The following is a 27,588-nucleotide window of genomic DNA, read 5'->3' on the forward strand; positions in this document are numbered from 1 at the left end:
TGAGGGATACTAAAGGTTACACTTGTAATTGCCAGTCAAAGTAAACATACAAAGATAACTTACCCCATAAGAGGATCCACAGCGATTCCTTTAGGATTGGTCAGATCTAAATTTATGATGGTGATGCAGGTGTCCCCAACATGGCTGCAAACAAATATCTTGTCGCTTACATGGTCCACAAAGTAGAAGTTTCCAGTGAGCCAATCAATGGTCATGTGTTCTACATCTAAGGATGAAAACAAAGTCATTAAATTCTTGCCACCAAAACGTTCTTTGATTAAGGACATATTGTGAGGATAGACCTGCTGATCTTTCATTATGTTAGATAGCATTTTATTATGGACATTCATGTCATTCATTAAAGGTAAAGACACATAACTGAATGCAAAGTAAGGAATGAATCTAACATTGATGGTATACTGAGAGTGAACAGTATTCCTTAAATTATTGAATTAACTGGATAGACTAGCACTACAATGACCCTGAAGAAGAGAGTGACCATGGGAAGTGCATTGGGTAGGCATTTCCTACATTGTGAAAGTAAGTGGGGAAAATAATTGAAAATATGAAGATATACAGGCCTAAGTGCTGTGGGTGCATGTGGTTGCTTGAAGGGGGAGGAAAATGGACATTGAGAAGAGAGAGACATAGAGAGAGGAAGAAGGAGAGAAAGAGCGAGACCGTGAGCGTTTTAAGGCTTTCTGAAGGGGCATGACTGAGTGTGCAAAAAAAATCAATAATTGCCAAATTGGAGAATATCTTTGACCACTTGACACACTGCAAGACATACTTTGTAAACTTTGTACTGTTTTGATATCCATTTCCATTGTAAATCCATTCAGATTCTTCATTTTAGCACAGCGTAGCCGTCTGAGGGAGTCTGAGGAAAGAAGCCAACACACTTCCTTTTCCTGGTAATTGTAATCCAATGAAAGGGATCCATTTTCATCCAACAGTTTCAAGGTCTGTAGATTAGATCCATTTAATCGTGTGGTTGCTATGCAATCTGACCTTCCAATCAGTAGAGCTGGAGGAGAGTCGCCAGGGTCTGGAACACAAGAAAAAGGACATTTGGAAAAATTGGGGAAAAACAACATGGTGGAAATCCTTCACAAAGAATATAAAATGCCTGTATCAACCCAGGAGAACTAAGAAGATATTAAACACAATGTGGATTTTCTTCTAAACATTTCTGTAATCTATAACTAAACAGAAAAAACTCCAGAAGGAACATCAAAGCTACATCAAAACTACATCAAATTCAATAAAACAACTATTGCAATTACAATTTTCAATACAGCTGTTATCTCCTCCTCTACCCAATACACCCCTATTTCTATTATTGTCGTAGATGAGCTGGGAAAGCATATCTAAATAAAAGTAATTTACCAGCTGTTTTCTCTATACATGAGCAAACTAACTTTGTTTTCCAATGAAAAGTGGAGGAAGATCAACAAAACGTTTGTTCCACATTCCAAGCTCCTTCCCCAGCTTCGTGTCAGAAGGGGGATTTAGCCCAGTGATAGGCTAACACAACCCACTTCTGATGCCTTACTGACAGTGTTTGTCCCCCCCCCCCCGAGCTCTCCTCTCTCTCTCGCTCTCTCCTTTACCTGCTGTCTCAAACACTGAATGCTCGGCTATGATGCTGACCTGTTGCACCCTCTATAACCACAGGGATTATTTGACCCTGCTGGTCATCTATGTACATTTGAATGTCTTGAAGAATGATCTGTCCTTAATGACAATGTACCTTTATAATCTCCAGCTGGCACAGCCAGTATAGGACTGGCCACAGTTCAGAGCCTGGTTCCTCTCTAGGTTTCTTCCTAGGTTCCCGCCTTTCTAGGGATTTTTTCCTAGCCACTGTGCTTCTACATCTGCATTGCTTGTTCTTTGGGGTCTTTGGTGTCTTAGGCTGGGTTTCTGCACTTAGTGACTGCTGATGTAAAAGGGGCATTATAAAAACATTTTGATTAATTGATTGCCACTGATCCCCCACACAAGTTCAAGTCAGAGCTGTCTCTCCTAATATGGGCAATAAATTAGTGTGTCCACTGTGAAAGCACTTTTCTTTACCCTGATCCCTCTAAGTCAACCTTTAGGAGCCTGGAATACTACTACAGCATGGAAGGGGCTTTGGTTCTCTCATACGAGCACATATTTGCATCCCAAATGGTACTCTATTCTCTTTGTAGTGTAATGCATTACATTTGACCAGAGTTCATAGGGGAATAGGGTGCCATTTTGGGCACAACCAAGCTCTCTGATAGAGACATTGTTGTCTTGAATGCAACACTATAGCTGTCATTCAACTCTACATATCTCTACTGTACCAAAAGGGTCAAACAATTACCTATATATATATATTTTTTTAACCTTTATTTAACTAGGCAAGTCAGTTAAGAACAAATTCTTATTTTCAATGACGGCCTAGGAACAGTGGGTTAACTGCCTTGTTCAGGGACAGAACGACTTGTCAGCTCAGGGATTCAATCTTGCAACCTTTCAGTTACTAGTCCAATGCTCTAAACACTAGGCTACCTGCCTATCTACCTTCCACATAATTTCTAGAATTGCATTGAATTTGTCTGATAAATATTAGATTTTAAAAGAAGCAAAAATTAAAAGGGCCTATTTATACACTGCTCAAAAAAATAAAGGGAACACTAAAATAACGCATCCTAGATCTGAATGAATGAAATATTCTTATTAAATACTTTTTTCTTTACATAGTTGAATGTGCTGACAACAGAATCACACAAAAATTATCAATAGAAATCAAATGTCACAACCCATGGAGGTCTGGATTTGGAGTCACACTCAAAATTAAAGTGGAAAACCACACTGCAGGCTGATCCAACTTTGATGTAATGTCCTTAAAACAAGTCAAAATGAGGCTCAATAGTGTGTGTGGCCTCCACGTGACTGTATGACCTCCCTACAACGCCTGGGCATGCTCCTGATGAGGTGGCGGATGGTCTCCTGAGGGATCTCCTCCCAGACCTGGACTAAAGCATCCGCCAACTCCTGGACAGTCTGTGGTGCAACGTGACATTGGTGGATGGACCGAGACATGATGTCCCAGATGTGCTCAATTGGATTCAGGTGTGGGGAACGGGCGGGCCAGTCCATAGCATCAATGCCTTCCACTTGCAGGAACTGCTGACACACTCCAGCCACATGAGGTCTGGCATTGTCTTGCATTAGGAGGAATCCAGGGCCAACCGCACCAGCATATGGTCTCACAAGGGGTCTGAGGATCTCATCTCGGTACCAAATGGCAGTCAGGCTACCTCTGGCGAGCACATGAAGGGCTGTGCGGCCCCCCAAAGAAATGCCACCCCACACCATGACTGACCCACCGCCAAACCGGTCATGCTGGAGGATGTTGCAGGCAGCAGAGCGTTCTCCACGGCGTCTCCAGACTCTGTCATGTCTGTCACGTGCTCAGTGTGAACCTTCTTCCATCTGTGAAGAGCAGAGGGCGCCAGTGGCGAATTTGCCAATCTTGGTGTTTTCTGGCAAATGCCAAACGTCCTGCACGGTGTTGTAAGCACAACCCCCACCTGTGGACGTCAGGCCCTCATACCACCCTCATGGAGACTGTTTCTGAAAGTTTGAGCAGACACATGCACATTTGTGGCCTCCTGCTGGAGGTAATTTTGCAGGGCTCTGGCAGTGCTCCTCCTGCTCCTCCTTGCACAAAGGCGGAAGTAGCGGTCCTGCTGCTGGGTTGTTGCCCTCCTACGGCCTCCTCCACGTCTCCTGATGTACTGGCCTGTCTCCTGGTAGCGCCTCCATGCTCTGGACACTACGCTGACAGACACAGCAAACCTTCTTGCCACAGCTCGCATTGATGTTCCATCCTGGATGAGCTGCACTACCTGAGCCACTTGTGTGGGTTGTAGACTCCGTCTCATGCTACCACTAGAGTGAAAGCACCGCCAGCATTCAAAAGTGACCAAAACGTCAGCCAGGAAGCATAGGAGCTGTGGTCTGTGGTCTGTGGTCCCCACCTGCAGAACCACTCCTTTATTTGGGGTGTCTTGCTAATTGCCTATAATTTCCACCTGTTGTCTATTTCATTTGCACAACAGCATGTGACATTTATTGCGAAGCAGTGTTGCTTCCTAAGTGGACAGTTTGATTTCACAGAAGTGTGATTGACTTGGAGTTACATTGTGTTGTTTAAGTGTTCCCTTTATTTTTTTGAGCAGTGTATAACGAATAGGAATTTGGAGGGCAGAAATGATTACATATTAAAGCATTAGACCTCTCAATAAAGGCATCAGTCATGCAAAAGTTATACTTAAATCTGAAATGGTTCTCTAGTAAATTACTAAGAATGTCTCACCCCATGTTCAAGAATGACCGTTTTCCCTTCATTCAGATTACAACTGCTCACTTTCAGTTACATTAAAACGAAACAATCTCCAAAATATATTTAATTTTTAAACAATCCTTACGTTCAACAGTGAAGAGGCGACCCCGGGATGATGGCTATCTAGGCAGAGTTCTTCTGTCCAGTGTCTGTGTTCTTTTGCACATCTTAATATTTAATTTTTATTGTCCAGTCTTAGATATGGATTTTTCTTTGCAACTCTGCCTAGAAGGCCAACATCCCGGAGTGTCCTCTTCACTGTTTACTTTGAGACTGGTGTGTTGCGGGTACTATTTAATGAAGCTGTCAGATAAAGGACTTGTGAGGCAAACTGTTTCTCAAACTAGACACTCTAATTTACTTGTCCTCTTGCTCAGTTGTGCACCGGGGCCTCCCACTCCTCGTTCTATTCTGGTTAGAGCCAGTTTGCAGTGTTCTGTGAAGGGAGTAGTATACAGCATTGTATGAGATCTTCAGTTTCTTGGCAATATCTTGCATGGAATAGCCTTAATTTCTCTGAACAAGAAAAGACTGACAAGTTTCAGAAGAAAGTTATTCATTTTACGTGCCATTGGAACACAGGAGTGATGGTTGCTGATAATAAGCCTCTATACGCCTACATAGACATTCCATTAAAAATCAGCCGTTTCCAGCTACAATAGTCATTTACAACATTAACAATATGTACACTGTATTTCTGATCAATTTGATGTTATTTTGATGGACAAAATATGTACTTTTCTTTCAAAAACAACGACATTTCTAAGTATCCCAACCTTTTGAATGGTAGTGTATGTATATAGATATATATATATTTACCCCCCCCCAAAAAAAAAAATATGGGGGATTGGAAATGATGCAGACAATTACATTGATGGAAGCAACAATCTGCAATATTAAAGCTGATCCACCCCTGAAAAAAAGGACATTCGTTTTACAGCAGACTGTAAGAACTTTCTGTAATTTCAACAGTAAAACACTGTAGAATACACAGTAAATATACTGCATTTTAGGAATTCTACCAACTTTTCCCTAAAACGCTATAGTAGCTTACTGGCCAAATGCTGTCAGTCATGTACTGTAATTAAGCACTAACTACCTTTTGAACAATAGTGGGTGCATGGTATTGTTGTTTCTCAGTTGTTTCTCATTAACATTTTGAGGCAGGTCTTGTAAGAGGCTATATTTGTTGCACCTGTTAGTGAGCGTGCTGTAAGATCAGAGTGGCAGCAAATCTCAAACATTTAACGGTTGAGTGGCTAGCCATGTCATTTGATCTGTTTTGCCTTGTAATCACTGTCCGTTTCGAAGCCTTTGTCAAAGGTCCTGAACAGTCATTCTGATTTTCATGTAAAAATGCCATTTTAGTGACTAAAATAGCACCCATAATACAGTATTTGTTTTGGATAAAAAGGCAAAAAATGTGAGAATAAGTACTTTATCTCTCATGGCTAACTACCGGGAGGTTTGAAAAGACGGGCTGAGTGGGCGGAGAGCTAATATTCATGAGTTCACCTTGACTGCAGCTCTTTGAAATGCCTATGTCAAGGAACTTGGATGCAGTGAGCAGTGTTGCAGTGAAATAATCTCAAGCAAATCTAGGGATACACAAAACAACATTGAAATTGAATTAATGACATCAAAAAAGTTGTATTCATCTCCCGTTTGGCATGTCTCTCATAATGTGGGTCACCGCAGCACCGATGGATGTAATGACTTGACAACTGCATCTGTGTTTTGAACAACCCATCTCCTCCTTTTGTTCCATGCTGGCTGAAGACCTAGCTAACCATTAACTAGCTAACACCAGACAAAGATGAATACCTAGCTAGCCAGTAAATAACTAACTAACACCAGACACAGATGAAGATCTAGCTAACCAGTAACTAGCTAACACCAGACACAGATGAAAGGGAAAACACATAAGTATCATTGCCATATATGAATAGGGTAAACTTGTAATTATATTTCCTGACACCCCACAGTCACATTTTGGCACCAGTAGAGTAGCTAACAAGCTATATAAACGACGCCCCTCCGTAAACACGCCTTCTACAATGTTGGTTAAAAGGTGGTACTTATTTAAATTAGGTAAGATAATATCATATGACCATTGGTGCATTAAAATGCATGTTAAGGTGATGTCACCTTATCCACTTAATTATCACACCTCCTGAATCCAAGTGTTTGATATGGGGAGTGGACCAGTAACTATGATGAAACTTTATCAATGTATAAGCAACAGACATTGTTCATACTTTGGTCATCATACTTTGATCTGGTTTCATCCAAATACCATCCAATTTCATGAAAAACAGGATTTTGACTGTTCATGACCTTTTAAAAAATGTACATTTGTTGATTGCTAAGCATACAAATATGATTATTTCTAGATACATTTGAGAGGTCTAGTTGTGGCCGCAACTGGACTAGATTGTGAACAAGTCTTGGCGGAGTGCATTGCTTGACTGCTGCGAGAGTGATATATATGCACAATATCGTTCGCAAACTGCAGCCCCTCAAATGATTCCTTCTCGAGATCAGGTTTGTGGAGCAGAGGCTGTGTATGTTTTGGTTCTACAAACCTGTGTCAATTATAACACTCAATAATCAATTAATTGCATTCATTCGTGCACCATGCGATCAATTATCAGTTCTTTCTTTTTCTTCTCTATGCTGCCTGCATCTAACGGTTTTCCTGCTTTTCTTAGGAGGAGGAGTATGGAGGATTGGACCAATATGCAGCGTGGTACATGTCCATGTTAATATTTATTTAAACTGAACACAAAACAAAAGCATGAACGAAAACTAAACAGTTCTGTCTGGTGCAGACACAGATACAGAAAACAACTACCCACAACCCATAGTTGGAAAACAGGCTGCCAAAGTATGGTTCTCAATCAGAGACAAGGATAGACAGCTGTCCCTGATTGAGAACCATACCCGGCCAAAAACAAAGAAATACAAAAACATAGAAAAAATAACAGAGAATGCCCACCCTAGTCATACCCTGGCCTAACCAAAATAGAGAATAAAAAGCCTATCTATGGCCAGGGCGTGACACTGCAGCATGATCTATTTTCCCTCAAACACATCGTAGACAGTTGCTGGTCAGAAAGGGAGCACGCATCTGGAGCCACGGAGCCTGAGGAGCATGTATTACTCCTGCTGTAGAATTCACTGAGCCCAGCAGTGGAGGCTCCTCGGGGGAAGAAGGGGTGGACAATCCTCCTCATTGAATTACATTTTTTCTTTTAAATTGTAAAACATAAAAAAATATCATTTTTAGATAAAACTACACTAAATATAATCACATCACCAAATTATTGAATAAAACACTATTTTGCAAAGAAGGTCTACAGAAGCCTCAACAGCACTATGTAGGGTAGCACCATGGTGTAAACAGAGGACAACAAGCTTCTGTCCTCCTCTGGGTACATTGAATTCAATATAAAACCTAGGAGGCTCATGGTTCTCACTCCCTTCCATAGACTTACACAGTAATTATGACAACTTCTGGAGGACATCCTCCAGCCTATCAGAGCTCTTGCAGCATTAACTGACATGTTGACCCCCCCAATCAAAGGATCAGAGAAGTAATCTAGTACTGAAAGCATAAACTACAGCTAGCTAGCACTGCAGGGTATAAAATGTGGTGAGTAGTTGACTCAAAAAGAGAGAGAGAGACAATAGGTGAACAGTTTTGAACATATTAATTCATTCCAAAATGAAGGAGAAGCTAGAAAGAGAGATTTTGACATTATTTTTCACTTTCACTTACTTAGCTAGCAAATGCTGCTAGCCAGTTTAGCCTACTGAAACACCTTGCTCAAACAGAGGGATGCTATGTTAGCTAGCTGGCTATGACGTTACAACATTTAACTGGAACTCTTCCAAATCAAGGTAAGCTTTTGGTATTACTAATTCTTTGCCACCGGGGCCCGCCGGTGTAACTGCTTACTGAATGTACACTAACGTTACTGCATGATTGTAACGGGTTTACTAATGCATTAGTTCTATTACCTATGCTGACTATGACATTACTTTAGCTAATATGGTGACAAATATGTAGGATGTTTTTAGAGGTTTGGCTTGGATAGGTTTTTTCGCCTGGTCACAAACAGCTGATTTGTTGTGCATTGAAGTCCACAAGAGAAGGGAAGAGAAGGAATACAACGTGGCTGTTATGAGAGTGAACTTGGTTTACTCGTGATCATGGGTGTATTCATTCCACGATTCTGTTGAAAAACTTTTCTTAAATGGAAGCAAGTGGAGCAAAATGGGGATAAACCTACCTGAATTTGTCCAAAATAAACTGTCCTTTGCAACTGTTGGACTAATAATTACACCCTATATCAGCTAGATGCAGACAAGAGTGTGCAAGGCGGTATTGAATGTCACTGTCACCTAAAAAATAATTCTCAACCTGTGTGCACCCACTTTGGAAACTTTATTTCATAGGCTAAGTTGTTGCAACCTCATGATGGTTATAGGGAAAAGTTGAGTGTCATGTAGTAGCCTAAACCTATCGCTGTTACATTGACATGGGTGAATGGAATATGAATGACAGTCATCCAATATGCTGTAATAGAAACAAGACCATGCCCAAGTTGGCTACCATGTTCCTTTTAGTGGCTTCCACGATGGAGCACTGCAGAGATGGTTGCCCTTCTGGAAGGTTCTCCCATCTCCACTCTGTAAGAGTCACCATCGGGTTCTTTGTCACCTCCCTGACCAAGGCACTTCTCCCCTGATTGCTCAGTTTGTTCAGGCGTCCAGCTCTAGGAAAACTATTTAATAAATGTTGCAATAAGGCTGTAATGTAACAAAATGTGGAAGAAGGGAAGGGGTCTGAATACTTTCCGAATGCACTGTATATCATAAAATGTCTTCTTCTTTGCGTGGTTTTCCAGCAGACTAAACGCTTTGTTGCGTTTTGTTGCCTTTCACAGTTTGGAAAGTGCGTTGCACATTTGTACACAAAAAAAAGGAAAAGGGGAAAAAAACGAAATTGCACCGCCATGTTAACCTATATACAGTACCTGAAAGATTAATGGAATCTGTGTGGGTAGCTGGACAGGTAGGATGACTGACAGTGAAGGTGAACAGGTGGTCACGTGTCAGATGACAGAGAACGGATGAGACTGAGGCAGGAATTCCTTTAACCAAAAAGTGGTACATTTACTGAGTAGTCTGTGCTGCATCACAAAGGAAACAAATAACATTTATCCAATGAATTCATAATCAAAGATCAAATCATATCATTCATTATTAACATAATTTAAGGAGTTCAACAGTCCAGTTCATTAAGAAGTCAATAGTAATCATTCATGAGTCATTTAGGCTTGTAACCATTTATCATAAATCATGATAGAATACAAGCAGTGAATGGTTATTCAATCTATAATCCCCATTAGTTTGGTATCAAAGTCGATCAGTTAGCAAACAATGACGTTTCTCATTTCACCCTTTAAAATTGTCTTCATGTGTACATATAATTCATTTCATTACATATTAACCAAATCGCTTGCATAATTGGCCTATGAGGATCCATCCATAGGGCCATGATCATTGACAATTCACATTACACAATATGTTTGAAGCGTGCGCTCCAAGCCGCGCTCCGCAATAATAACGATAAGCAATAACTGATGGCCCACTCCCCTGATCGCCACAGATAATTCAGATGAAAAGGTAACAAGAGTTGGTGGACTTACGTGGATTCACGGACGCACAGAACTTCTGGATCAGACGGAGTTAAGGAAGAGAAAGCAGCTAGATCAGGTGATGGCAATTTCCTCCTTTTATGGAGTTGAGATCTGTCGGACATTTCCACTTGACCTAATTAAAGCACCCCTGGCCCAGCTGAGTAAATGGCAATGAATTAAAGGATTATTCCACCAACTCCATGGGCCATTTCTACAGCCACCCCGGAAATGTGTTAAATTCCACACTCCTCAAAAAAGGCTCATTGCTCCCCGTCCTCTGTCATCTCAGGGAGAGGAATTAGTTGGGCAAATGGCCGGATATATGTCCGGTTCTTCACCTGGATCTCCACTGATCTAACACGACCATCGGTCCCAGGCATGGTTTTAGTTAGATGGCCCACCGGCCAGGAGGCTCGAGGCAGCTGAGGGTCCACCATCATTACTACTTGGCCAGTTTCGAGGCTGGCCATTTCTCTCTCTGTGCTGTAGACTTGGTAGGTAATCCAGAATGAATCGGGTCCAAAAACGGTCAGCTAAGATCTGGCTGTGTCGCCACCGGCGTCTGCCTACGAGGTTGGTATCAGCATACATGGCTTGAGGAAGTGATGCATCTCAGCGTCCCATCAAGAGCATATTCGGTGTAACCGGATCGGGGTCAGCGATGTCTGCAGAGACATATCCCAAGGGTTTGGAGTTCAGAATCCCTTCCACCTCTATCAGGACGGTCCTCAAGACAGTTTCAGTGACAGTTTTGTCACTAGGTCAGGGAGAGCTGTTACTGGATAACATGGTGAGGGAGATACCAGGACTCGCTGAGTGGGTTTCCCTCTTCATGAGCGGTCACTTTTGTGACATAGCCTGCCTTCACAAGGTTATGAATCTCTCGGTTATGAACTTCAGCAAGCTCAGGATTCTTCACCAGGCGTCGCTCAGTTCCACACAGTAGTGAGGAGTACAGCCCATGTTGTGGTTGCCAGAGGAGGATGGTTGGGCACCCGTAGCAGCGGGGTCGCATACCTGTGAACGCCATACATTTCAGTGGTGGTGGTGCTCTTCTCCAGGAGGTCTAATGCATAGGAGTCATGTTTCGAACGAGTGACCTCCTGTATCTTCCGGTGGGAGAAGGTGTCCATCTTCCAGAGCATCTCAACATTCCGAAGGAGGTCAGTAGCTGCACAGAGGGATGGATCTGGATTGCTTCTGGTGAAGAGGACTTGCTGTGACTGTACAGCTTGGGTGGAGAGAAGTAGATGGGCTGGACCTTGCACAGCCCAACCCAAGGATGTATGGACAGCAATGGGCCCTCCTTCTGGTCCAGCTCGTATAGGCTCAGTCGGGGTGACGAGATGTGGGTGGTCTGACCCAATCAGGATAAGTGGCGCTACTCTGGCCAGGTTAGGAAGAGGTAATCCTCGTAGATGAGGATATTGTTTCTGTAGAACACTTACCGGGCAGGAGTGCTCTGCGAGATTCAAGCCATCTGCCGTGAAGGCATTGGTGATGTTATAGGCCACGTCCCTGTTTCCTGAAGGTGAACTGCTAAAGGTCACAGCAGAGCCTTTCAATTGGATAACATCATGTCGCAACGTTCTGAGATTAAGGGTCTCGGCGGTCCCTCCAGGTTAAGCTGACGGGTGGCCGCCGTGAGAATGATTGTTCTTTCTGACCCATCATCGAGAACGGCGAATGTATCAATGCTTCTCCCTTCACTTTGCAGAGTGACCTTGACCACCTTCAACATGACCCTTGGAAACCGGTTCTGCTGGTTGAGGTACAGCTCCTACCATGAGCATACTCTGCTCCTTCTGTGCTTGGGGAATTACATCATGTAACACGTGAGATAGATTTCTTTACAGCGGTTGCAGGGTTTCCTCAATGTGCAGATTTCCGCCTTATGGCTACGGGCACACTTGTAGCATCGCTCGCCTGAAGTGATCCAGGCCTTCAATTTTGTTTGAGTGAGCTTTTTTACCCTGGGCCAATTACCAACCACGGCAAATCGTTCCTTTCATCCAGGGCCAGGCTACTCCTCAAACATCAGGTCGGAGGGCTCTCACCCAATTCCGACTGCCACAAATGGAGGGTCTGGGACAGTAGGGGACCGGCCCAATGAGGCCACGGTGGGCTCATCAGAAGTAATATAATAATAATAATATATGCCATTTAGCAGACGCTTTTATCCAAAGTGACTTACAGTCATGTGTGCATACATTCTACATATGGGTGGTCCCGGGGATCGAAACCACTACCCTGGCGTTACAAGCGCCATGATCTACCAACTGAGCTACAGAAGGACCACAGAAGTCCCGGGTTTATCCTTCATGCAACCAGAAGAGGGAGGCAACATTATGAAACTACTAGTAGCCTTAGCCTATGGAATTCCCAGACCCAAACTGCCATACTTTGAAAGCGGAAAGGAGAGTGAATTTGTCGTTTTGGAAATGGCATTGGAGAGGCTACTGGGTATTCACAGGCATCTGTCAGAACGCTACAAATAACAAGTACTAATCATTTGCAACATTTTTCCATATTTTTACTATTTTCTACATTGAAAAATATTAGTGAAGACATCAAAACTATGAAATAACACATATGGAATCAAGTAGCAACCAAGTAGTAAACCAATCTAAATATATTTTATATTTGAGATTCTTCAAAGTAGCCACGCTTTTCCTTGATGACAGCTTTGCACACTCTTCGCATTCTCTCAACCAGCTTCATGAGGTAGTATTTTTGGAGAAGTTTTAGAAAATTTATTGAAAATAAAATACAGAAATATCTAATTTACACCTCTGAGCCAACGCATGTTAGAATCACCTTCGGCAACGATTACAACTGTGAGTCTTTCTGGGCAGTCTCGGATTTGTGTCTTGGTCAAACGGACACGAGGCAGCGCATTTCTTCCGGTCTCCGACCGGATGTTTTGGTTGAGAAATATTTGGACATGATATCAGGACGTGGAGCTATTGAATATACATCGCCCCGTGATCATTTTGATAGATTATTAACGTTTACTAATAGCTAACGTTGCATTACAAAAGTATTTCGAAGTGTTTTGTGAAAGTTTATCGTCAACTTTTTTAATTAAAAAAATGACGTTACGTTATCAAACTCAGTTTTTTCCTTGATTACACAGTCTTCATAGATCGATATCTAGGCTATATATGGACCGATTTAATCGGAAAAAAAGAGCCAATAGTGATGTTTATGGGACATCTAGGAGTGCCAAGAAAGAAGCTCGTCAAAGGTAATGAATGTTTTATATTTTATTTATGCGTTTGGGAGGCGCCGGCTACCGCAAAATCTGTCGTTTTAGGTGACGTTGCAGTATTTTGGGAGTGCATGCTATCAGATATTAGCTTCTCATGCTTTCGCCGAAAAGCATTTTACAAATCTGACTTGGTGGATAGATTCACAACGAGTGTAGCTTTAATTCATTACCTTGAATGTGTGTTTTAATGAAAGTTTGAGTTTTATCAAAAACTATAGGTGGCGCTCTGAAATTTCCGCTGATTAATGTTCCTGCAGTGGAACTATATTCTGTGTCATCCTTAAGAAGTTTCAATATGTTTTTCATTCTCTACATCTTCCCATCTCATGGCCTCTGAGAAAATATGCTCCTTAAATTTATATTTGTGAGCTTATACAACTAATGGTAAACCCATAGTTATCCCTGTACTGCAATTTTTCTCTGCTAAATGAATATTAATGTGTGTGAACATTAGGTTCAGTTAGGTTTATGGGTAATCATATTCAGTTTATTCCTGGTAGGAAACCAGTCACATTGATTAAAACTAGCAACAGTGCGACTCTCCCCAGCTAGGTGTGCTGCTTTGTTTGCCAGTTATTGGACCATAACATAAATCAAGGCAACACCGGGTATTGTCTCACCACAAAACTCTCCCAGAGTGTTGAGATGGTTACCAGTTAAAACCTTAGAATCCTTAAATCTGTCATTATCCTAACCTGACTATGTCTACTACCACATTCCCTGGTGGCAGATCTATTTTTTATTCAACTAGACAAGTCAGTTAAGAACAAATTCGTATTTACAATGACGGCCTACAGTACACCGGGCAAACCCTGAAGACGCTGGGCAAATTTTGCACCACACTATGGGACTCCCAATCACGGCCGGTTGTGATACAGCCTGGATTCAAACCAGGGTGTCTATAGTGACCCCTCTAGCACTGAGATGCAGTGCCTTAGACCGCTGCGCCACTCGGGGAAAGATAGATGTGGTCAGTGGTGGAACAAATTAATAGTTCCTCTACTGAAGCTACCCAATGCTGAAAAACAAGTTTACGATGAACTAGGCCTAATCATATACCGACACCCAGAATGGTTGAACGAAGAACCAACATTGTATAGTCTATGTTTATTAATAGAAATGAAGAATACATGGCATATATGCAGATTATGTTGTTTGTAATACAGTTCTGTTAGTCTCACCTTGTTTGGCTGTGCAGGATGTTCTGTCATTCTGTAAGATGTATCCCTCTGTACAGCTGCATCTATATGAGCCGTAGGTGTTCAGGCAGGTTTGGCTACATGCTCCGTACACAGCACATTCATCATAATCTGAGCAGAAAGGGAGAGACATTTCTATCAAATTAGGTGTGCTCAAACATGACCCAAATACATAAAGTATACTTAATGTGGCCCTCACTGTACCACCTTAGAAATGGTTACCACACAACCAAGGAACTTACGTTGCAAAGTCATTGGATCCTGTAGTGCGAAAACTGTCACTTCAGGTACTCTTTTCTACTCTTTATGCTACAGGCATATTCCTAGCCTCGTAGTCATACTGTATGAGCTGTAGCCACCCATGCAAAACATAAATATATTTATAAATACTTAAAAAATACTTCATTAATATATTTTAATATATTTACATAAGTCTGTGATAAATATACTTAAGTATATTTAAAATGATCTAAATTGGAACAATTGAAATATATTTAATTGAAATATATTTAATTTAATGTCCATTTTATTTGTTATTTATTAGCATTTAAGTATATTAAATACATGTTTGTACTTAAGTATATTGTTAGTATATTAGATAATGAGCAAAACAAATATACTTTCAATACACCTTAATTACATTTTATGTATAGTTCTCCTAAATTTGAAGTATAATAAAATGGTATTTTAATTATAATTTAATTACTTTCTTTACAAGTAGGCATTCCAGGAATAGTCTTTCATTCATTAACCACATTTGATGTTGTAATTAGCCATGTAAATGTTACCTTGACATACCAAATAATCTTATAAACCACTGTTAACATGCTATTTGCAAAACAATTATAGCTGGGGCAGCAACTTTGTAAGTCGCTCTGGATAAGAGCGTCTGCTAAATGACTTAAATGTAATGTAAATGTAATATGCATAATAACCTTGTACTAGTTGGATTTCACACTTTAGTGATATTATGGTGATAAATTAACATTTCAATAAAATGTGTAACATGTAACGTGCAATTAAAAGTACAACATCATTCAGTTTGAAAACGAAAACATTTCAATAAGCTAAATATGAGGAACAATATCATGAATCAAAACTTCAGCTGCTGAAAAGGATGCTGGGTAATATGCAATTTTTTGGAACATGTATTTTGAACGTATGCAATATTTTGTGGACATTTAAGTTAAATCTACTTTTTTGAAAGTATAATTCAGTATATTTTCCTGAGATACAAAAAAGTATACTCCCAGGAAGCATGTTCCTCAGCTGTGCATGTTTCCTTATGTGGAATAAACAATTGTTATCATTGCCAACCTTCTCCACTCTTCTGAACTCAAATTCAGAAAGTACTTCAGGACTCATTATTGGCACTGAAACTACAGTGCCTTACAAAATTATTCATACCCCTAGGATTTCTTCACATTTTATTGTAACAAAGTGGGATAAAAATGGATGTAATTGTAATTTTTGGTCAAAAATCTACACAACATAATCTGTTATGTCAGTGTAAGACAAGTTGTATTTAAAAAAAAAAGATTGATAGAAATATAATAACTAAAACATAGTCATTGCGTAAGTATTCTGCTCCCTGAGTCAATACATGTTAGAAACACCTTTGTGTCTTCTTGGGTAAGCGTCTAAGGCCTTTGAACACCTGGATTGTACAATATTAGCCTATGATCATTTTCATAATTCTTCAAGCTCTGTCCCGATGTTGGGGAACATTGCAAGACAGCAATTTTCAAGTCTTGCCATAGCTTTTCAAGGCTTAGTCACTTGGTCTTCTTGGTGTAGATTTGTAGATTTGGCCATGTGTTGTAGGTTATTGTCCTACGGAATGTTGAATTCCTCTACTAGTGTCTGGTGTAAAGCACACTGAAGCAGGTTTTCCTATAGGATTTTGCCTGTGCTTAGCTCCATCCTGTTTCTTTTTACCCTAACAAACGCCCCAATATGTCAAGCATACACATACCATTATGCAGCCAGCACCATGCTTGGAGGCAGTTAATCAGTGATGTGTTGTGTTGGATTTGCCCCAAACATAAGACTTTGCATTTAGGCCAACAAGTGTGTTCCTTTGCCGTGTTTTCTGTTGTTGGTGCAGTATTACTTTAGTGCCTTATTGCATACAAGATGCATGTTTTGGTAACATCCCATTCCTGTCCTGCAGCTCAGTTCAGAAGGTAGTGTATACATAATCCACAGCATAATTATTAACTTCACCATCGTTAAAGAGATATTCAATGTCTCATTTGATATTGTTACCTATCTGCCAATCAATGCCATTATTTATGAGGGTTTCGAAAGGCTCCCTGGTCTTTGTAGTTGAATCTGTACTTGAAATTCAATACTTGCCTAAGGGACCTTACAGATGTTGTATGTATGGGGAACAGTGGAAGGATTAGTCATTTAAAAACCATGCCAACCCTTATTATTTCACAAAGAGTGAGCATCTAACAAATTATGTGATTTGTTAAGCTAAATTGTACTCCTGAACTAATTGAGGCTTGACTAAAGAAATTTGTATTGATCTTACAATTTTTTTTATACATCTTCCACTTTGACATTCTAGTATTTTGAGAAAATTGTTGACCAAAACAAGTTTTACAGTTTTAACTCCACTTTGTAACACAATAAAATCTGAAGAAATCAAAGGGGTATAAATACTTTTGCAAGGCACTGTATACTTTTAGTGTACTTAATCTCTATCCGGCACAGCCAGAAGAGGACTGACTACCTCTCAGAGCCTGGTTCCTCTCTATGTTTCTTCCTAGGTTCCTAGGTTTCTTCCTAGGTTCTTCCTTTTCTAGAGAGTTTTTCCTAGCCACTGTGCTTCTAAATCTCCATTGCTCTGCTGATGTAAAAAAGGGCTTTATATATACATTTGATTGATTGTGTCACGCTCTGACCTGAGATATCTCTGTTTTCTTTATATTTTGTTTAGGTCAGGGTGTGACTAGGGTGGGTATGCTAGTTTTTGTATTGTCTAGGGGTTTTGTAATGTCTAGGGTTTTTGTATGTCTAGGGTTTTTGTATGTCTAGGTTATTGTAGGTCTAGGTGATTTGTATGTTAATGGTGGCCTGATATGGTTCCCAATCAGAGGCAGCTGTTTATCGTTGTCTCTGATTGGGGATCATATATTGGTAGCCATTTCCCTTTGGTGTTTGTGGAATCTTGTCTATGTTTAGTTGACTGTCTGCACTATTCGTATAGCGTTTGTTTGTGCATGTTTGTTTTGTTTCGCTGAGTTTTGTTTTTATTAAAAACATGTGGAACTCTACTCACGGTTACCCTTGGTCTCATTCATACGACGAACGTGACAGATTGATCACTCACAGAGTATCATAAAAAAGAAAAATATATATATATATATATATATATACAGTTAAAGTCTGAAGTTTCCATACACTTAGGTTGGAGCTATTAAAACAATTTTTTCAACCACGACACAAATTGCTTGATAACAAACTATACTTTTGGCAAGTCGGTTAGGACATCTACTTTGTGCATGACACAAGTCATTTTCCCAACAATTGTTTACAGACATATAATTTCACGTATAATTCACTGTATCACAATTCCAGTGTGTCAGAAGTTTACATAGACGAAGTCGAATGTGCCTTTAAACATCTTGGAAAATTCCAGAAAATGATGTCATGGCTATAGAGGCTTCTTATAGGCTAATTGACATAATTTGAGTCAATTGGAGGTGTACGTGTCGATGTATTTCAAGGCCTGCCTTTAAACTCAGTGCCTCTGTGCTTGACAACATGTGAAAATCAAAAGAAATAGGCCAAGACCTCAGAAAAAAATTGTAGACCTCCACAAGTCTGGTTCATCCTTGGGGGCAATTTCCAAACACCTGAAGGTTCCACGTTCATCTGTACAAACAATAGTACGCAAGTATAAACACCATGGGACCCCGCAGCCATCTTACCGCTCAGGAAGGAGCTGCATTCTGTCTCCTAGAGATGAACGTACTTTGGTGCGAAAAGTGAAAATCAATCTCAAAACAACAGCAAAGGACATTGTGAAGATGCTGGAGGAAACAGGTACAAAAGTGTCTATATCCGCAGTAAAACAAGCCCTATATCGACATAACCTGAAAGGCCACTCAGCAAGGAAGAAGCCACTGCTCCAAAACCGCCATAAAAAAGCCAGACTACAGTTTGCAACTGCATATGGGGACAAAGATCATACTTTTTGGAGAAATGTCCTCTGGTCTGATGAAACAAAAATGGAACTGTTTGGACATAATGTTTTGAGGAAAAAGGGGGAAGCTTGCAGCCCGAAGAACACCATCCCAACTGTGAAGCACGGGGGTGGCAGCATCATGTTGTGGGGGTACTTTGCTGCAGGAGGGACTGGTGCACTTCACAAAATAGATGGCATCACGAGGTAGGAAAATTACGTGGATATATTGAAGCAACATCTCAAGACATCAGTCATGAAGTTAAAGCTTTGTCGCAAATGGGTCTTCCAAATGGACATTGACTCCAAGCATACTTCCGAAGTTGTGGCAAAATGGCTTAAAAGGACAACAAAGTCAAGGTATTGAAGTAACCTCAAACCTATAGAAAATGTGTTGGCAGAACTGAAAAAGCGTGTTTGAGCAAGGAGGCCTAAAAACCTGACACAGTTACACCAGCTCTGTCAGGAGGAATGGGCCAAAATTCACCCAATTTATTGTGGGAAGCTTGTGGAAGGCTACCCAAAACATTTGACCCAAATGAAACAATTTAAAGGCAATGCTACCAAATACTAATTGAGTGTATGTAAACGTCTGACCCACTGGGAATGTGATGAAAGAAATAAAAGCTGAAATAAATCATTCTCTCCACTATTATTCTGACATTTCACATTCTTAAAATAAAGTGGTGATCCTAACTGGCCTAAGACAGGGATTTATTTTTATCAGGATTACATTTTTGCGTGTTTAAGTTTGATAATAGTGAACATTTAGTATACTTAAAGACTGAAAAAAAGTGTATTGAAGGTTTATGATAGTATTTTTATAGTAAACTTTAGATATACTAGAAAAGTAGAACTATATTATAATGTTTTGTCTATTTTAGTCCTTCATTGCCATCATGAACCAAACATTGGTTACAAAACTGACCTGACCTCTGATATGTCACAGCAGCTGTCAGACTGGACTGGGCTGCTACTTAAGGGGTCTGAGGGAAGAACTCCTTGCCCTGCAGACAGATGGTTCTCATTTCCAACAGGCCTCCTGCCTGCGCTAGTGATTTCAGAAGTTTGGCAGAGGGTGAAGGAGAAAAGAGAGGAGCGATAGCGTTAACGAATCCTACCTCTGCAGCTTGTCCCATCCTCGCTGACCTCAAAGCCGTCAGCGCAGAAACAGAAGGTGCCGTTTCTCGTCATGACACAGCCGTAGCGGCAACGCAGCTCATGGCAGGCTGACAGCAGCTCTGATAGAGAGAGAGAGAGAGAGAGAGAGAGAGAGAGAGAGAGAGAGAGAGAGAGAGAGAGAGAGAGAGAGAGAGAGAGAGAGAGAGAGAGAGAGAGAGAGAGAGAGAGAGAGAGAGAGAGAGAGAGAGAGAGAATCAATAGGTATGTTGCGCAACAGTTACTGTCAGTCTCTGGGAAATGCAAAATGGTTGGGAACACAGCCGCTCATGTAGCTGCTTACTCTAAAAACTTTTAAACTGATATTAGTAGATATTCTCTCTGCAGACAGCCTTCTTACAATCTCAGAGAAATCACGGAAGCTAATAGAGGAGAAGAAAAATGATCCAAGTATATTAGTTTTCCATTTACAGACTAAACCTGCATGTACTGTGCTGCACTCAATTATGCTAATAATTGAAGCAGAGTACCCTAAGTTTATTGTAGTCGTCAAGGATGACAGCTGGTGTCAGTCGTGACCAGTGCTACCAATTAATAACTTGAATTTAGAACCCTGCTCACAGTATAAAACAAATACTATATGCAAGAACGTCCCATAGAGCCTATATCTCCTTTTTCTGTAGCGTGAGGCAACTTGATGTACAAGTACATCCCCAGTACAGGCCAGGATGCTAGTCTATCGCAAGCAAAGCAGTCTAAAATGACTTTGTGGGACTTACAACAAAGGAAACATCAGCCTTGTATTCTAGCACACTTGTCTACTTGGAATAAAAAATTACAGCAGTTCTGAGAGGGACAACTTCTCTTGTCCCAAGCTGCTAGAGTTCATTCTATTGTACGGATGTTCTCTGTGTTACACTATTCTCTGTACAGAACAGAACAAAAGACTGGCAATTTAAGACTTGATAGATGTTCAATGGAATAAGTGACAGATAGAAAAGAATGAGCTTCAAAAATAGAGAAAAAAAGTTTTAACTATTGAAAATATGGATATGCCGCCCCTAAACATTAATTACTGTCAAATAGAAACCGTGAGGATGAAGGCTGTTAAGGCTGCTCATTGATTTGACTTGTTTTCTTCTATTACCAACAACAGCACTATTTGGTGTTTATAACAATCTGGGAACCTTGCGGCAGAACCAAGCAAACTCCTGACAACATTATGCTTAGACAGGAAGACATCAGTGAGCTCAGACAATAACCAAAGCCTAAGAACATCACTATCTGTTGAGGAAAGAGCCAACAGAACAGAAATAAATTGATTTATATTGGTCTTGTATTTAGGAATTAAAATGCATTCATAAACTGGGTGGTGAATGCTGACTGGCTGACAACCGTGGTATATCTAACCGGACACCACGAGTATGACGAAACATTTATTTTGATTGCTCTAATTACATTGGTAACCAATTTATATTAGCAATAAGGCACCTCGGGGGTTTGTGGTATATGGCCAATGTACCACAGCTAAGGGCTGTATCTAGGCACTCTGCGTTGCGTCGTTCATATGAACAGCCGTTTGCCTTGGTATTTTGGCATATACCACACTCCCCCGTATTGCCTTATTGCTTAACTATACAGAGGAAGTTGACAGTTTAAAAGCGTAGAATGCTTCATTGATTTACAGAGGCTTCAGAAGTTAATGTTTCATTATGTGTCTTTGCAGGCTGCTTGCTGACACATGAAGATGTATTGGTCAGGTGGATAGATGGCAGGTGAAAAATACAAGCTGTCCGGGTGGCTGTTGGAACCTAATACATTAACTAGTAAGGATAAAGACATCTCAGATGGATAATTTCATTTCAAAGGCATGTTTGAAATCATTATGTATGAATCCCAATACAATGCTGTACAGTACACATGAATATACACACACACACACACTCACACATTCATACATACATGTATACTACCGTAACTCTGGGCCGTAAGCACTACCCTCTGTAGTGCCTTGTGGTCAGAGGCAGAGCAATTGCCATACCAGGCAGTGATGCTGTAGAACCTTTTGAGGATCTCAGGACCCATGCCAAGTCTTTTTAGTTCCTGAGGTTGCTTTGTCGTGCCCTCTTCACAACTGTCTTGGTGTGTTTGGACCATTCTAGTTTGTTGTTGATGTGGACACCAAGGAACTTGTAGCTCTCAACCTGCAGCCACATCGATGAGAATGGGGGCGTGCTCAGTCCTCTTTTTCCTGTAGTACACAATCATCTCCATAGTCTTGGTTACGTTGAGGGATAGGTTGTTATTCTGGCACCACCTGGCCAGGTCTCTGACCTCCTCCCTATTGGCTGTCTCATTGTTGTTGGTGATAAGGCCTACCACTATTGTGTTGTCTGCAAACTTAATGATGGTGTTGGAGTCCATGCAGTCGGGGGTGAACAGGGAGTACAGGAGGGGACTGAGCACGCAACCCTGGGGAGCTCCAGTGTTGAGGATCAGCGTGGCAGATGCGTGGCTACCTACCCTTACCACCTGGGGGCGGCCCGTCAGGAAGTCCAGGATCCAGATGCAGAGGGAGGTGTTTAGCCCCAGGATCCTTAGCTTAATGATGAGCTTTGAGGGTACTATGGTGTTGTATTCAATGAAATACATTCTCACATAAGTGTACCTTTTGTCCAGGTGGGAAAGGGCAGTGTGGAGTGCAATACAGATTGCATCATCTGAGGATCTTTTTGGGCGGTATGCAAATTGGTGGGTCTAGGGTTTCTGGTATAATGGTGTTGATGTGAGCCATTAGCAACCTTTCAAAGCACTTCATCAATCTACACACAATACCCTTAAATGACAAAGCAATAACGGGTTGTATTTGGGGAGTTTCTCCCATTCATCTCTGCAGATCCTCTCAAGCTCCATCAGGTTGGATGGGGTGCATCGCTGCACAGCTATTTTCAGGTCTCTCCAGAGATGTTAGATGGCTGTGGCTGGGCCACTCAAGGACATTCCGTGACTTGTTCCTAGGCCACTCCTGCATTGTCTTGATTTTGTGCTTAGGGTCGTTGTCCTGTTGGAAGCTGAACCATAGCCCCAGTCTGAGGTCTTGAGTGCTCCGGAGCAGGTTTTCATCAAGGATCTCTCAATACTTTGCTCCGTTCATCTTTCTCTCGATCCTGACTAGTCTCCCAGTCCCTGCCACTGAAAAACATCCCCACAGAATGATGCTTCTGCCACTGTGCTTCACCGTAGGGATGGTGCCAGGTTTCTTGCAGATGTGGCGCTTGGCATTCAGGCCAAAGAGTTCAATCTTGGTTTCATCAGACCAGAGAATCTTATTTCTCATGGTCTGAGAGTCCTTTATGTGCCTTTCGCAAACTCTAAGCCGGCTGTCATGTGCCTTTTACTGAGGAGTGGCTTCCGTCTTGCCATTTTACCATAAAGGTCTGATTGGTGGAGTGCTGCAGAGATGGTTGTCCTTCTGGAAGTTTCTCCCATCACCACAGAGGAACTCTGGAGCACTGTCAGAGTGACCATTGGGTTCTTTGTCACCTCCCTGACCAAGGCCCTTCGACAGTGAATGCTCAGTTTGGCCGGGAGGCCAGCTCTAGGAAGAGTTTTGGTGATTCCAAACTTCTTCCATTTATGATGGAAGCCACTGTGTTCTTGGGGACCTTCAATGCTTCAGGATTTTTCTGGTACCCTTCCCCAGATCCGAGGCTCGACACAATCCTGTCTTGGAGCTCTACAGACAAATCCTTCGATCTCACGGCTTGTTTTTTTTCTGACATGCACTGTCAACTGTGGGACCTTACAGGTGTGTGCCTTTCCAGATCATGTCTACTCAATTACATTTACCACAGGTGGACTCCAATGAAGTTGTAGGAACATCTCAAATATGATCACTGGAAACAGGATGCACCTGAGCTCAGTTTAGAGACTCATAGTAAATGGTCTGATTACTTATGTAAATAAGGTACTTCTGTTTTATATTTTTTATAAAAACATTTGCAAAAATTTCAAAAAACCTGTTTTCGAGTTGTCATTATGGGGTATTCTGTGTAGATTGACAAGGGAAAAAATTATTTCATCAATTTTAGAATAAGGCTGTAACGTAACAACATTTTGGAAAAAGTCAAAGGGTGTGAATACTTTCCAAATGTACTGTATTTAACTGACACAGACCATGTCATTTATGGAACAAAGACATACTTTGTTGAAATAGCTCAAATGCACCAAGCTGTCTGTGTATTTTGTGGTGCATGTACTCTGTAAAGCCCACCCGCTAGGATTGTTTCTCTTGATCCTTTCTTCTATGCCCAGTAAGATTCAGGCGTTATCGTTCAGGATGTGTTAACTGGCATACTTCCCTGTTCTGTGGGAAGAGAACATGCAAAACGACTAGACACTGGGCCCAAAGATATCCAAACCAAAGCTAATCCGCATATCTCCTAGCAGACACCAGACCATCTATTTCACTCCCAGACAAAAGGCTGGGTAAGGAGAGATGCCTGCCTTCTGCTCTGTTGCTAGAGCAACTGCCAAGCTTTGGGTACCACCTTAAATGTAGCATTCATAAAGCCTTCATGTGCATGACAGTTATAATGTCCCTTCATATGTTTTTATATATTTTGAGTGCATCATTGAGCAGTCACCTTTAATCACCTCTAGAGGTGTTCTATGGCTGGCTGGAGGTTTGTTTGCTCAGTCACAGGTAAAACATTTTTTTTAAATAGCATTCGTTTCACTTATGCATCAGGGACTAACTACTGTAGAGGAGCAGCTACAGAGAGATGCAAAGCAGATGAAAAGTGCATCGCTACACCCATAGGGAGATGGAGTGCAGAGCAATATAACACATATTTTGTGATTTTAAAGCTCAGACATAGAAGCGGATAAATAGACTATGTACTTGGCCAACTGGAAGGACATGCTTTAAATGTGTAGTTCATAATTTGGAGAACAATACTGGAGATATTACCTAGGATATTGCCAATCTTAGGTCATTTTCAACCTAGGACAGGGGGAGGGTAGGTAATAACATCCTGAGCTAAGAATTCACAGAGTAGACCAAATAGCATTTTATTTATTGGTAACAAGGGGAAGGGTTTGTAACTATGATATTCATGGATATTTAATCATTTGTAAATGCATTATAAACCATCAATAAATGGGTCAAAATAGTGTGATTTTCCAGTCCTTACCAAATAGTGAGCCACTATTTACCTCCAGCTATTAACGACTTATAAATGCACTTTCAAATGCCTATGATATTGAACCCTTATGTACGGTATGTAACCTTTATTTAACAAGGCAAGAACAAATTCTTATTTACAATGACAGCCTACACCGGACAAAGCCGGACGACGCTGGGCCAATTGTGCACCGCCCTATAATTGACCCAGGGTGTCCGTAGTGACACCTCAAGCACTGAGATGCAGTACCTTAGACCACTGTGCCACTCGGGAGCACACCATGCAACCTTATTTTCAATGCTTGCACAGTTAAACAATTGCTATTTTCAAATTTCCTCATCAGGAACAAAAGTAGTTTGTTTTCAGACCAATGGTCAGCTCCTACAATGTATTTTTGACCCACGTTTGAAACCCTTATGATGCATTGGTAAATTTACTGTACAGATAGTCACGTCCAATCAATTGAATTTACCACAAGTGGACTCCAATTAACTTGTAAAAACATCTCAAGGATGATCAATGGAAACAGGATACACCTGAGCTCAATATTGAGTCTCATATCAAATGGTCTGAATACTTATGTAAATAAGGTATTAAGGATATTTATTTTTTATACATCTGCAAAAATGTCGAAAAAATTGTTTTTGCGTAGTTATTACGGTCTATTGTGTGTAGACTGATGAGGAAAAACAAATATACATATTTTTGTAGAATAAGGCTGTAACGTAACAAAATGTGGAAAAAGGGAAGGGGTCTGAATACTTTCCGAATGCACCGTATTTATTCTAGGAACGAAAGCCTCATCTGAAGATGAGAGGGGATGGCTGCCATTTTACGTGCTCTTAACCAATTGTGCTATTTTGTTAGTATTTTTGCGTTGTTTGAAACATATTTTTTTACTTATTTTGTACATAATGTTGCTGCTACCGTTTCTTATGACCGAAAATAAACATCAGAAAAGCGATTACTCACCTCAAACTGGACAAAGATTTTTTTTTTAACGAGTCCGACACAAAGGATATACTGCTATCTCAGGAACAGGCCCAAATCCCCGTCATTTGCGTGAAGAAAAGACTGAGAAAAGGGTCGGGTGGCCTTCTGAGAATTCATAGGCGAGTGAGTAAACCCACACTGCAATCCGTTTTATTGGCCAACGTGCAATCGTTAGAAAACAAAATGTATAATCTACGATCAAGATTATCCTACCAATGGGACATTAACAACTGTAATATCTTATGTTTCACAGAGTCTTGGCTGAAAGACGACACGGAAATTATAGAGCTGGCGGTATTTTCCATGAATCGGCAGGACAGAGAAGCTACATATGGTAAAATGTGGGGCGGCGATGTGTGTTTATTTGTCAGTAACAGTCGGTGCGCAATGTTTAATCTTAAAGAAGTCCTGAGTTATTGCACGCCTGAGGTAGAGTACCTTATGATAAGCTGTAGACCACACTATCTATCAAGAGAGTTCTCATCTTTATTAGTCGTAGCAGTCTATTTACCACCACAAACTGATGCTGGTACTAAGACTGCACTCAACCAGCTGTATAAGGCCATAAGCAAACAAGAAAATGCTCATCCAGAAGCAGCGCTCCTAGTGGCCATGGACTTTCATGCAGGCAAGCTTAAATACATTTTACCTAATTTCTACCAACATGTCACATGTGCAACCAAAGAAAAAAATTCCACATTTACTCCACACACAGAGATGCATACAAAGCTCTCTCTCGCCCTCCAATTGGCAAATCTGACCATAATTGTATCCTCCTGATTCCTGCTAACAAACAAAAGCTATACCAGAAAGTACGAGTTACTTGCTCAATACGGAAGTGGTCAGATGGCGCGATGCTACGCTACAGAACTGTTTTGCTAGCACTGACTGGAATATGTTCCGAGATTCATCCAGTGGCATTGAGGAGTTTACCACCTCAGTCATCGGCTTCATCAATAAGTGCATCGACGACGTCGTCCCCACAGTGACCATACGTACATACAGTGCCTTGCGAAAGTATTCGGCCCCCTTGAACTTTGCGACCTTTTGCCACATTTCAGGCTTCAAACATTTGTTTTGTCTTGTTTTTCGCACACCTGGATTACATCCCCTCATCACTCTACGTGTATATTATCCTCTGTTCCCCCCATGTCTGTGTGTGGTTTTGTTTATTTGTTATGTGTGTGTCGCTTCAGGCTGGTTTTGCGCCGGATATTGTTAACCCGTGGTTTTGTTATTTTATACCATGTTGTGTGATTTTGTGCGCTATGGCTTTTTCCTTGGTCCAGAGTGTTGACATAGTTGCATCCGGCTGTTTTCCTCTGCCTGATTAAAGTGTGCCTGTTCACTCATCTCTGCTCTCCTTAACCTGACTTCATTTGACCAGTTGCACACACTCTGACACAGAGCTTGAAAACTATTACGGACTACAAAGGGAAACCCAGCTGCGAGCTGCCCAATGACGTGAGCCTACCAGACTTATGGCTTGGGGGTAATAACTGTTGAGAAGCCTTTTTGTCCTAGACTTGGCAC

At 41.1% G+C, this 27,588-nt stretch overlaps 1 protein-coding gene across 1 annotated transcript in view; it reads right to left on the bottom strand.

Moving 5' to 3' along the window:
• Positions 1 to 581: 581 nt before the first annotated feature.
• Positions 582 to 27,588, bottom strand: part of LOC123990363 (low-density lipoprotein receptor-related protein 1B-like) — a 37,514-nt gene continuing 10,507 nt past the window's right edge. The window contains exons 2-5 of the mRNA XM_046290953.1: positions 19,879 to 19,998; positions 14,545 to 14,673; positions 791 to 1,048; positions 582 to 607 (exon numbers count right to left, since the gene is read on the bottom strand). Coding sequence (XP_046146909.1) covers positions 582 to 607; positions 791 to 1,048; positions 14,545 to 14,673; positions 19,879 to 19,951 — 486 coding nt within the window. The 5' untranslated portion in view covers positions 19,952 to 19,998. The remainder of the gene's footprint in view (positions 608 to 790; positions 1,049 to 14,544; positions 14,674 to 19,878; positions 19,999 to 27,588) is intronic.

This window comes from Oncorhynchus gorbuscha, linkage group LG01 (genome assembly GCF_021184085.1).
Source record: "Oncorhynchus gorbuscha isolate QuinsamMale2020 ecotype Even-year linkage group LG01, OgorEven_v1.0, whole genome shotgun sequence".
In the NCBI taxonomy this organism is placed as follows: domain Eukaryota; kingdom Metazoa; phylum Chordata; class Actinopteri; order Salmoniformes; family Salmonidae; genus Oncorhynchus; species Oncorhynchus gorbuscha.